This window comes from Cibotium barometz, chromosome 47 (assembly GCF_041138505.1).
Source record: "Cibotium barometz isolate CiBa-2024 chromosome 47, ASM4113850v1, whole genome shotgun sequence".
In the NCBI taxonomy this organism is placed as follows: Eukaryota; Viridiplantae; Streptophyta; class Polypodiopsida; order Cyatheales; family Cibotiaceae; genus Cibotium; species Cibotium barometz.
This window is the reverse complement of record NC_141092.1, coordinates 40673041-40685928: the sequence shown is the minus strand read 5'-3', so window position 1 is coordinate 40685928 and position 12888 is coordinate 40673041. Positions and strand designations below refer to the sequence as shown.

The window sequence follows — 12888 nt, the reverse complement described above, 5'->3', positions numbered from 1 at the left end:
AGTGAGTAGGAACTCCAGTTCCTCTCACATGCACTTGAAGAGCAATCCTGAGCTAGGATTCTCAAAGCCACCTTTTGGAGGCTTGAGAGCGCATACCCAAATGTCTCCCACCAAAAGAGGGGCTTCACAAGGGATTCCCTCTTCCAACAGGTAGTAGATGCAAATGCGGCTCCTCCCCTTTGGTCATTGTAGCTTATGAGCTCCTCAAGGAACTTCCCATGGCGATCCTCCGGCAATGCTTTGGGCAAGTAAGCACGGGCTTCAAGTAGCTCCACGTTGGTGAAGAGGGCGGGTGATTTGTAAGCCGGATGCAATAAAGCGGCAAGACCATGGATAGGTCTTCGCATCCACTTCCATCTCTTCTCCACAATGGCCAACATACCATCGCGCTTCTCCTCGTCGATGGAAGGAGAAACGCGTAACTCTGCTATGGCCTCTCTCATGAAGTGAACAAGAAGGCCCATGGTGGCTCCGTCCATGTCGGTCATCCGCAATACCCTATAGAAGGGCGTGACCGCAATGACAATAGTGCGGACCGACTGCCAAAACTCCTCCTTTAGGCAAAGCCGTTGCATGGCTTTGGCCTCCGCTGATTCTCGCTCATCCCACTCATTCCACATCGTGGAGACCACTGTTTGGCGAAGGGAGGATTTCACATCGTGGAGGCGCTCCAAGAGGAGCCACATGTAGGCGAAGCGTGTGATGAAGGCTTCTTCAATTCCAACTTGCTATGTTCGTGGAACATGGCAAGCACCTTCACCTTTGTGGTGAAGAAGGTGACAATAGAGATAGCTTCAGTCATTACTTCCTTCATCCACACTAACTTGCCCATATCCTCCATGAGCAAGTCAATGCAATGGGAGGCACAAGGCGTCCATACTATGGAGGGATAGTCCTCCTCGAGAGCAACTTCCCCATCCGACGGCAATTTGAAGCGTTGTCGGTGATGACTTGCACCACGTTCTTCGATCCAACCTACATGTCACAATGCACATGAATGGATGCAATGAGCGTATGCGGTATGAGACTTGAGTCATGACTCATGAATCATGATATAGCCACATATGATCATATCACATATACTAAAGCCCAAACTTTAAAGACTTTAGTGCAATTTGAAAGTTGAAACTTACCTCCATGATGGCTTGCTTGATATGGCGATATATGAATGCACCTGATGTTTTCCTCCCCGCCTTTCCGGAATCCACGCCCCGCACAAAGTATGTGCCAAGAGGGCAAGAGACAAGTATATTGATGATGCCTCTCTTCTTTTGGTCACTCCATCCGTCGGAGAGGATGCTACACCCATACTTGGACCATGCCGCCCGCACCGGATTGAGAGATCTATCGATTCTCTCCCTCTCATCCACAAGCCTCTTCGTGCGCATGTCATGATAGGAGACGCCGGTCCATCCTTCACATGGGCCCACATTTGCAATGGCTTTCACCATTGACTTCCATTGATCTACCTTGAGCACATGGAATGAGAGATTGCACTCAATAATGGTGCATGCAATCTCTATATCTGCTAGCCGTTGCCGTTCTCGGAGATGTGATAGAGAAGAAGAGAACCCCCCGGTGGCTTGGGCTAGAGTGGCTTGCCTCATGGGAGACTCAAGCCTTTGTCTCTTTGAGGAGGCGGAGGCGGCGGGGGAGGATGTATCACAAGGCGGGGAAATGACCTCATCATCCGCCCTTAAGCTTCTACCACTATCATAGTGAGCACCCAATCCACCCTTGATCTTGTTGTAGATCTCATCGGATATAGCAAGGGGGACTTCCTTGCATGGCGCAACTTGCCCCCCCACCTTTCCAACACGTTGGAGAAGCCTAGTAACTCCACTTGTGTATTGTTCGCCACAATACTTACAAGTCCACCTATATGACTTGGACTTTCCATCGGCTTTCTCTACATGGATAGCATGCACATTGAAGGCTTCATTCTTCTCCCTTGTCATTGTAATAGAGAGAGAGAAGTTAGAAGATTCAAGAGATGGATAGGCTTGAGAGAGAGAGAGAGAGAGAGAGAGAGAGAGAGAGAGGCTTGAGAAAATGAGAGAGTGAGGCTTGAGTCTTGACTCTTGAGAGAGAGAGAGCCTAAAGGCTTGAGAGAGGGCCTATGGGGGAGAGAGTGGCTTGAAAGTTGAGAGTTGAGAGAGAGAAAGAAAGAAAGATATATTAACGTCTACGAGAGGCCAAAGTTGGCCTATGAGACTAAAAATAATACAACTGTATTCTTCCGGTCATCGGAAGAAAAGAAAGAAAAGAAAAAGTGTGCATGTGTCTGGATACAACTGTGAATCATCATGGATCGGTGGAGCCCATATACAAACAATATAAGGGGGGGTGGGGATGTGGATGGAGTGCTAAGGCAAGATGCATCTCTATATGCTGAAGGGGTAGTACAAGCATGCTATGCTGAGAGAGAGAGAGAGAGAGAGAGAGAGAGAGAGAGGGGGGGGGGGGGGGCTTGATGGTCACTTGAGCAAGACACAAGAGAGGGGGGGGGCTTGATGGTCACGACTCACTTGAGTAATGAGAGGCTAGAGCTTTGAGAGAAGCTTAGGGGGTGGGCATTTTATAAGCATGTAGCATGTCCAATGGGCCAAGCAAACACATGGGCCACAAAGCATGCCAAAAACGGCCAGCAAACGGCTACAACAACGGCTACAAAACTGCGAAAGAAACGGCGCAGGCAGCGGCGCAACGGCTAAAAACGGGCATATCGTACCGTACGATATCGTACGAATTCGTACGGTATCGTACCGTACGAACAGGTTCGTATGCGTACGAGGAACAACTATGTCTTGGACTTATGTGTATTCAGGGATAGCTTGACACGTCCTCTATCTTTCTCTCTAGGTTTTGGCAACCGTGATTGGATGGTATATCTGTCATGGAAACAGGACATTGGTTTTCGAGAGGAAACAGGACTTTGGTATCGAGGAAATAGGCCTATGGTTTATGGGATACAGGACTTTGGTTTATCAGATACAGGTCTTTGGTTTCATGTGGAAAGCATGTCTTTGGATGCATGTTGAGGTTGTAGTTTTCTCGAGGTTACATGTTGTGACTATAGGGAAGGACATATGGTTTGGGAAAGGGTTTGAGGGATCCATGGTAGAGATGGAGAAGACCTTTTCAAGCAGGAAGGTGTTGTACAAGTGTGCCTTCTCTATGGTATGTTGTGTTGTAATAACGAGAGTTCTCTTTTGGAAGTCCTGGGTGAAACTATAAGGGATCCTATTGGTGGAGGATTCTACAAGTTGTATTTTGTATTCAAATTTGATCAAGTAAAGAAATACCGCAAGGGGCGCCACTGCGTTTTGGCCCCAATCAGTGTCTGTGTAATTTTTGCAGGAGCACTGTAGCTCCCCCTGTTTATTTTCCTTTTCTAGGTCCCCATGGGTGTTGAAGTGTTTTGTGTGCGAGTGTTTGTTTCACCGCTCGTCAAATTTCTGAAGGCTGGTTTTAGTCAAAGGTACCGGATAAGTATCAGAGAACCTTCAGAGTGGCCTGTCAATGAGAATGTTGAGGAGTGGAGGAAACCTGACTGAGAATACTGACACTATAAGAAATGTCGGGCTTGGTGTAACTCACTGTAGGAGCAAAAGTTTCCTCATAATCCAAACCCTCAATCTGAGAGTACCCCTTCGCAACCAATGTGGTTTTATGTCTATCTAGAGATCCATCAGCATGAAACTTGGTCTTAAAGACCCACTTGACCCCAATAACTTGTTGATGTAGAGGCCAGTCCACAAGCTCCCATGTACAATTCCTCTGAATAGAATCAATCTCGGCCTCCATGGCTGCCCACTACTTAGGAAGAGCAAGAGCCTCTTTAGCTTTAGTAGGCTCATATGACTGTATCACTAATTTCCGTGCCCGTGTCAAAGATTGTTTTGAAGAATTAGCAAGCTGATGTAGTTTCCAGCCATTGTGGAATCTTGGGGGTGATCCTCCATTGCAGAGGAGCAGGAGGAGGAGGAGAAGCCGGGGAAGGAGGAAGTGGGGATGGAGAGGCAGGGGGTAAAGAAGTTGATGGTGGAGAAGCTGGTGGTGGAGTTGGGGTGGTCGAGGAAGGAGGAGGGACCTCGATGGTAAGCTCGGGATGAGAGCAAGAATCATCTGATGAGGGTTCAACAAAGTGAACATCGCGAGAAGGATTACGACTCCGGATCCCATAATCAGTAAGCTTTGGAATGAGAGCTATATCCAAGGAATTTGCACTTCTTGGGCTTGGGATCAAATTTGGATCTGTCAAAATCAAGGATACGAACTTAGGCATCACAACCAAAAACTCTGAAGTGAGAGACCGAAGCTTTTTGTCGAGTAAAAGCCTCCTCTGGAGTCATATGAGAAACCGCCTTTGTATGAGAACGGTTGATGATGTAAACAATAGTGCTCACAGCTTTTCCCCGGAAAGAGGGACGAAGATCAGAAGAAGAAAGCATGGTACGGGCCATCTCCTGAACAGTCTTGTTCTTGCATTCAACCATACCATTCTGTTGAGGAGTGTGAGGTGTGGAAAATTGACGGCTTATACCATTCTGTGAGCAAAAATTATGGAAGGCTTTGGAGATGAATTCTCCTTGTTGAACCTTCTGTGTGGTCGCAATCTTGACCAAAGTCACCCACTCTTGAAAGTGGGAGAAAGCTTGAGATTTTTCCGCCAAGAGATAAACCCAAACTTTGCGTGAGTAATCATCAATAATAAGCATAAAGTACTCGTCTCCTCCTCAAGTAGTAGTCTGCATGGGGCCGCATAGGTCCATATGAATGAGCTCCAGAATATGAGAAGCCCGATGAGTAGCCTTGCAAGGAAAGGCATCTCGGTGTAGCTTGCCATGAAGACAAGCCACACAAGTGGAGTGGGAGGGTTTTGAATAGTGGAAGACCCTTTGCTGAGAAGACAACACTTGCAGAGAGAAGTATAATTCAGATGCCCGTAGCGAGCATGCCACAAATCTGTATCCACATGAGCTACCAAGGCATGATAGATGTGAAGAAGTTGTAGCAGATGAGATTGGGACTCAGTCAAAGAGCCTTCAAAGTCCTTCAACTGATAAAGACCACCTTCCTGGATACGTGCAGCAACAATTAGCAAGGTGCTGGTGTCGATGATCTCAAGGAACCATGTAGCGATGAGAAAGTATTTCAATGGATTTCATTATGGACTTGCCACGGAATCAACAGGGCAATGATGCTATTTGGACAATTGTGGACAGGTTCAGCAAGCAAGCTCACTTCTTGCCGGTCAAAGAGACCATCAAAGTTGAGCATATGGTTAAAATATATCTTACACCAGTGTTCAAGCATCATGGAATGCCAAAGTCCATTGTGGCGGATAGAGATCTCAGGACTACGTCTCTTTTGGCAGGCGTTATTTGATAATATGGGCACCAAATTGGACTCTTCAGCAGCTTATCACCCTCAAATGGATGGGCAAAGTGAGGTTGCAAATTCAGACGTGTTGGATCTCTTGAAATGTTGTGGCGAATCAGAAGTCATCTTGGGAGAAGTACTTACCGCTTGTGGAATTTGCATACGACACGGTGCACGCATCTACGGGTGTTGTAGGTAAGAGACTTGGACATTGCTTTTGCTCAGGTGCGGACAGCCATTACAAGGTCACAAAACAACCATAAAAAGGCTACCAACAAGCATAGAAGGCAATTTGATGTCAAACAGAATGATTGGGTATTGTTGAAATTTGAGAAAGGAAGACTTGCAAAGAGGCTTGGCAAAGAGAGTACATGTCCTAAGCTTGCAACCGGGTTCTATGGGCCTTTTCGAGTGATCGAAAAGATCAATGAAGTGGCTTTCAGGTTGACATTGTTGGCATAGACACAATGCTTTTCACGTGAGCAAGTATGTGGGACCAGAGTCCAGTGAACCAGTCATTGAGGATCCACCAGAAGTGAATGAGCTTGAGGAGATTTTGTAGCCAGAGCAGATTGTGTATCACAAGGAATGCAAGCTTGCTGTGCAGGCAAAGTTGTCGAGCGTTACCTTGTGAAGTTCAAGAACTATCTTCCCATTGATGCTAAATGGGTAGATGAAGAGTTCTTAAGAGATTACCTGCATTTGCTTCACACGTATTTGGATGCTTTTCAGTTGCAGACAACTGTTTAGAAGTTGGGGGGGGGGGGGGGGGGGATGTCACCATTTGGACACCCAATTGGTCCACCCATGCTTCCTCATTATGTATGTACATTGGATTGGCGTCCATGGCAGTTGCATATGCCGGGGATTGATGTCACTTATGTGATACTGTGGACTTGGCTTTCTGTTGGTACTTGTGCTTGTGTGTACATGTCCGGAAATGCCTGGTGGATTGGTGTTCCATTGGGCCTGGTATCTCGTGTACTTGCGTAGAGTACGTCTGTTTTGGTAGTCTCATGAAGGGGGATTATCCATACCAATGCTGCATTGTATAGCATCTTTATGTGCTTGCTTGCAACTGAAATTGCATTTTGTTTTCATGCTTGCTTGACCAATGTGTAGTTCCGTGTAAGGAGACGCTTGCCCGTGAATCGTGCGTGTGAAACTGTCTATTGACATGGTTATGTGGTATATGACAAGTGGTACGTATTGGTTATAAACCTAGCCTTAGGAATTAGCATTAATTTATAAGTGAGTGTATACACACTTCATTAAATTTTGGGCGATCAAAACTCACTTATAAATTATAACCAACCCTGTGTTCGCACACACTGATGTCCCGAGTGTTGGAATTAGGGTTAGTGAAAATCGTAGTGCTAGAGGACTATCGAACACCCAAATCAGCCATAAAACGTCTGAGCCCCACACACTCAAGCTTCCTTGTACTTAGCTTCACAGCTGGAAGTGGCCACTATAGGTTGCTTCTTGTTGAGCCATGATATACATGAATCACCAAGGCGAAAGCAAAACCCTCTAGGGGACACTTGTGTGTCATAACATCCAGCCCAATCTGAATCATTGAAAGCATTCATTTGTGACTCACCTCCCTTTGGATAAAATAATCCAAAATACTGAGTGCCCTGTAAATAGCAGAAAACGCGCTTAACAGCCTGCCTCCAATGTTTCATATCTGGGCTATGCATAAATTTGCTTAAGTTTGAGACTGCATATTGTATTGTGGCCTTGTGTTGCACACATAAAGAAGGGATCCAACAGCCTGCTGTTACAACCTAGCATCAAAAGAGTCTCCTGTATCTTGAAGACTAAGTCGAGTACCTGTCTCCTAAGTGTAGCCACAGGTTTACAGTCTTCAAGATTAAACCTCTTCAATAGCTTCTGTATATATTTAGACTGCAGCATAACAATGCCATCATTGCGTTGCATAAATAGAATCCCCAAATAGTGGGGGGGTGTGATGGATGGAGCACTATTGCTAGAGGGTCAGTATGCAACCTATATGCGCAGGGTATACAAGAATGCAATGCAGATCTGTCTAGCTCCAACCAGTACCATAATGGGGGTGTTATATGTGATACATAGGCGATGGCGAGGCAAAAATACCTCGGAGCATGATCTCCGGGTGTGTGTAAGTGAGCTAGCCCCTCTTGGATATGGTGTTGATGTCGAGCCTGTATCTCTGTGATCTCCCTCTGATGTAGTCTGGGAGTCTGGTAGCCTGGTGCTTTCGGTCTCCGTCTGGCTCGGAGGTCCGCAGCGCGCTGAAGTGTAACCCCCTCCTGTGTCAGGGTAGGCACTGGGATAGATCTCTGGAAGAAATCAGTGAGCTGGAGCTGTCGCCCACCTCTCCCTGTGGTATGAGTCCGTAGCAGTGTCTCTCTGTGGCGCTGTGTCTCTAGCAAGAATTGGCCAAATCTGCGCTGGTCTGTGGACTCCATGATCTGGCGGAGTGAGGGATGTCCATTGAAGATGGCGGTGTATCTCTCTCTAATGACACTATATGCTCTGCATCTGCATACATAATGTTCCTCACTCTCAACCTCCTCCTGGCATAGTCTGCATATCCTCTCTGCTCTGGGGATCCGTGCTGCCCTACCTGCCTCAATCTCAAGCTGGTGTGATGACACTCTGAGGTGGCCAATCACCAGTCGGGCACTCTGAGGCATGTACACATCCATGTATCCAGGTCTCTGTATGAATCCATCCACTGAGATACGCATAAACTGATCTCTGTAGTATAGAATCTTCGGCAGTAGAGGTTGACTGGGTGTAATCCAAGTCTCTTGAGTGTATCGTTGCCGTAAATGTTGCCGAAGCAGAAGACAAAGAAATCCTTGTTGCAACCCAACTCTTGCTCAGCTCATGCTGTCCATTTGCGACCTCCACTTTTGGAGGCTTCATCATCTCCCATGGGCATAGTTTCAAAGAATTTATTGATTTAGAGTTCACAAAACTATGTGTGCTCCCTGAATCAGCAAGTATGTGGATTGATCTACCCCCAATCTTCCCCATGAGCCTCAAAGTGTTGGAACCTTTGCATCCCGCTTTAACTTCTTGTGAAATGGCACATAGCATGGCTGTCCTTTCTTTTGTTTAACTTTCTTCCCAAGCCTCTCCACCCGGATCAAATGGAAACTCTTGAGAAGGTTCAAGAGTAGTCTCTTCCATCACATCATTAGCACAATCCTGAAACTCAGCCTCATCCATGTATTCCAATGGTGCCTCTTCATCTTCAACCACCTCATAGATCTTGTTAGCTCGTGCCTCCTTTGCCGTGCATATCTTTTTATGCTTGGGACTCGATTTCTCATTGCATAGAAAGCAAACCACTTTCTTCCTCTTATCATCCATCTCCACTTGTGCCAATTGCTTAATCACCTTGCCTTGAAGGGAAGAGGATTTGGCATTACTTTTGGGTGGAGGTTTGCCTTGTAGCTCTGCTTTCACAAAGACAGCTCCTCAATTGGAGTTCGTTTGCTGGTGCCTGTTCCTCTCACTGTGAGAGAGCTGGATGTGTGGTGCATGTATATCATACTGGAAAGGTGGCAGGTGATCTATGTCAAGACCATGCTGAGTGAGCCACTGTATTATCTGTGAATACCATGATTTCCTATCTCCACTCTCTGCGAGCTGCCTGGACGCCTCAAAAGCTCTATGTGAGAGTCGATCTGATGGCATATCTCTGATCCTCTGTATGAAGCAAATCGTCTGGAAGAGGGCATCTACTAGCATAGGAGGTGCAGCAAACTCCGTCCGGACAATGTCATGTGGGACGGAGGGTTTGCTGCGGATCATCCGTGAGAGCATGAGAATCTGAGGCCTCTGAGACCATGTGGAGAGAGAGAGATATGGAGAAAACTATGCTGAATATACTGAAGCAAAACAGTCCCAAGCAAGAGACACTACAAGTCTCATAAGTGAGGGAGCAAAATATGTACAAGACTGAATGAACAATGAGAGGCCAACACCCACTATTTATAGTAGAGGTAACCTGGCCGACTGGAATAATGCCAGAAAAGCTGGGAAAAATCCTAGAAAAATACTAGAAAAAGGGGTGGCCAGCCCACAAGCAAGGGCCATGCAAAAGGGACCAAATGGGCACCATAAAAGAGCAGAATCTGGGGATGAATGTGCTTACATGTTGGAGAGTGAACACCACCAGGAAACACTCCTGGAAGCTTGGAAAATACACTAGCAAGCTTGGATATGGAGCCGGGAAGGAGAAAGTGTAGAAAATACACCCAAAAGGCCTCATGAAGAGGGGCACGTACTTCTAGAGAGAGAAGGAATAGAGATGATGAGGTGTCCACCCTAGGTGTCAGGTAGAGAGGACAAGTGTCTTGTGGTGCGCTGAGGCGGACATATGGCTGGTTGCTCCCTTTGTACAAAGGGGATAAGGTTTGGGTGGTTCCCCCTCCTCCCCCCCCCCCCCCCCAAAAAAAAAAGGGAGTCCATTTGTAAATTGTGCCATGTGGACAGATATCATTCATACCCTCCGCAGTTAGTGGGAGATTCGGACCGCATGTGGAGACGTTGAGGGGCTTTCGTTCGCACATTGGCAGCAAGGGCCCCTCCCTCTCGAATAGGGCCGGTGACCTCACTTGTCACCACAAGCCATTGGTTTGCCCCCCCTCCCCCCTTTGTCCCCGTTGTATGTGGTAGTTCCCTCCGAGAGCAGCCAGCCATGGAGGGGACTACCCTCCCCAATGTTTTTCCTCTTTTGGAGGCCTTGAGCATGTACTTTAGTTTGTTGGCTGGTTTTTTCATATAACCAATAAAATGATCTATTGTGGGAAAAAAAAAGTTGGTGATGGTTGGCTGGCAAGGGAGGGGGTGGAGTGGCTGGGGCCTAAGCTCTCTCAAGAATGTGTCCCTCTGTTTGCGGAGTTGGAGCTGGAAGAGTCCTAGGCAGCACTAGTCTGGGAAGTCAATGATCCAGCACTAGTCCATTAAGTCAATGGTCCTGGGAAGTGGGCCAAACCCCTCATGGAACAGACAATGAAACCTCCTGCAGATCTCATAGTGAACTAGGTAGTGACATATGTAATGCTCCTTTGTCTCAACCTTTGTGTGGCATAATCTGCAGATCCTCTGCTCCCTGGGCTCTGTATGAGCTCCCCAGCTCTGAAGACATGCTCAGCTCTCCATGTCTCCAAAAATGTGGTGGGATGAAACCCGTATATGGCAAATTGCAATCTATGAGCACACTATGAGGTCTCTAGCGTCACCATGCATGTCTTGATCAATTTATTCTAGCCCATACTGACAGCACACTTCACAGAATGTTTCTACTAGTTAGCCTTTCTTTTGTCTACATTGCTAGCTCTTATCAGTTATTTTTTAGTGTTTAATAATACTCGAGATGGCTGTGTGCATGCTGTCTGAAAGTGCTAAGCTATGAGTCGTTTGTTATTCTGACCCTTTCATTGGTGTGTTTTTAAGACTGCAGCTTTGGATGGAGAGACTGATCTCAAAACAAGGATTGTGCCTCTCCCCTGCCTGGGATTAACAAGTGACCTGCTCCATAAAATAAAGGTTAGGGTTCTACCCATTTGATTTTTTGTTTTAAAAGTTAAAATTTTAACCCATAAATTTTTTTTTTCCTTGCAATTCAAGCATAAATTTGAGAACCAAGATGCTGTCTGAATGGCTTGCGGTTGATTCTATCAGGGTCTGATTGAATGCCCCGGCCCAGACAATGATATAAGGAGATTTTATGGAAATCTACGCTTGTTCCCTCCCTTCATTGAGAACGACGTGTTCCCTCTTACCATAAATAATACATTGTTGCAATGCTGCTTTCTGAGAAACACTGAATGGGCTTGTGGTGTTGCAGTCTATACTGGTAATTTTATATCCCTTCTTGTCAATTGGATAAGTTCAATCATGCTAGGAAGTTAGAATACACCAAATGTTGTGAATTGGGTTCCATTAAGCACAAAATCAGAATCCTCATGTTATTGATTTTTTTTGTGACAATTTTGTGGCAACTTCAGTGACATTTCATTATATGGGTATTCACGATCAAGCCTTAACCCTTAGAAAATGCAACTTTTTGCCTCTCTCAAGGTTCCCATCCTCGAAAAATCGATTTTTTCATGTAATCCACATTTCTCTACAAGAGTGGTAGACGCTAGAGGTCATGTCACATTTCATACTTCATATTCAGAGTTCTAGATATTAATGCAGTTGTTGCATCAACAAATGCATCAAATGCAGCAATAGTTCCCAATATGGATGCACCAATAGCAAGCCCAGCACCAACAGGTTGACCAGATGCAAGTGATGGAGAAGAGTCTGAAAGCAGAGTAGATCAGAGCAAGTGGCTATGGAGAAACAAGCCCATGCTAACCAACTTTCCCTCTTTGAGAAAAGACTTAGTTTTAAGAGGCAAAGAGGATTAGCAGCCAGAAGCTGCAGATACCTTTTTTTTTTTCCCAAAAAGAAGATCCTTCTATTAGTTAATGAAAAAACTAGCCGAGTGGTTGCGTACAACCTTGCTGAAAAGCAGTCAAAAGTACAAAATGAAAGGTGGGGAGCGGAGCGGCTGGCCGCTCCATCAGAGGGAGGCTACATCGGGGGCAGAGGGGGAAAAAGCCACACAAGGAGGCGTGTAGTGCCCTGCAACACCACCATCCTTCCTGGAAAGAAAGGGTCCAGGGGGTCCAGGAATGGAGAAACGCCTCTCACCGCCACCGAGTGCGATCCAAATCACCAACCAGATGCTTGTAGCAGCCTCCCCCGCCTCTGCAACCTAGGCAACCACCCCCATTTGACTGTGTGAGTGGTGCTTAGCTTGGAGCATAGTCACTAGAAACGTTTGGGGGTTTTTGACGTTTCGGGGAAAAACGTTTCGCCCTTCGGCTAAGAAACGCCAAGGTTTCGGATTTTTTTCTATATAATTTTGCATTGCTAAAGTTCCAAAAAATAGGGACTTTTTAACCTTGAGAAACCTTTTTTTTTTTCGAGAAACCAAAAAAATAAGGAGTTTTTGAAATGTTTCGAAACATTTCTTGTGTTTCAGGGTTTCGGGGTTTCTCACTCCAGAAACGCGTTTTCATGTGACTATGGCTTGGAGGTGAATAGGCGGAGGAGGCACTGCCAAACTTGCTAGGCCTTGGGGCCATCCCAAAGGCAGTGTTGCTGGCTCTGCTCAGGGCTGCCACAACGATAGCATCTTGTTGGTCTTCCTGCAATCGCCAACCATGTGCCCACAACAAGACTCCGGTCGGGAAGAAACCATAGGAAAAAGGATACCTGGGGTCGGAATCTACTCCACAGTCTCTGCCAAAAGTCCTTGATGAATGGGGCTGGAACTCCCCGGGCCTGCCCGAGCTGCTGTGTTGCAGAGGTGATAAGCACTCTCTAGGCCCCCTTCGCCCTGGCTGGGCGACCGGCTCCTCCGGACCACAAAAAGTTCCAAATTGCTGCACCTGTCCAATGCATGAGCGATGTAAAGCTGAGCATGGCGTAATGTACCACATG

The 12888-nt window shown here is 46.5% G+C and overlaps 1 protein-coding gene across 5 annotated transcripts in view; it reads left to right on the top strand.

Annotated features, from left to right (window-relative positions):
- Nucleotides 1–12888, top strand: part of ALA2 (aminophospholipid ATPase 2) — a 125407-nt gene that overhangs the window by 53227 nt on the left and 59292 nt on the right. For all 5 annotated transcript variants that reach the window (XR_015263780.1, XM_086784730.1, XM_086784731.1 and 2 more), the window contains exons 6-7: nt 10846–10938; nt 11074–11248. Coding sequence is in view for 4 of the 5 variants with exons in the window: in XM_086784730.1 (XP_086640856.1) it covers nt 10846–10938; nt 11074–11248 (268 nt within the window). In the remaining variant the exon portion in view is untranslated. The remainder of the gene's footprint in view (nt 1–10845; nt 10939–11073; nt 11249–12888) is intronic.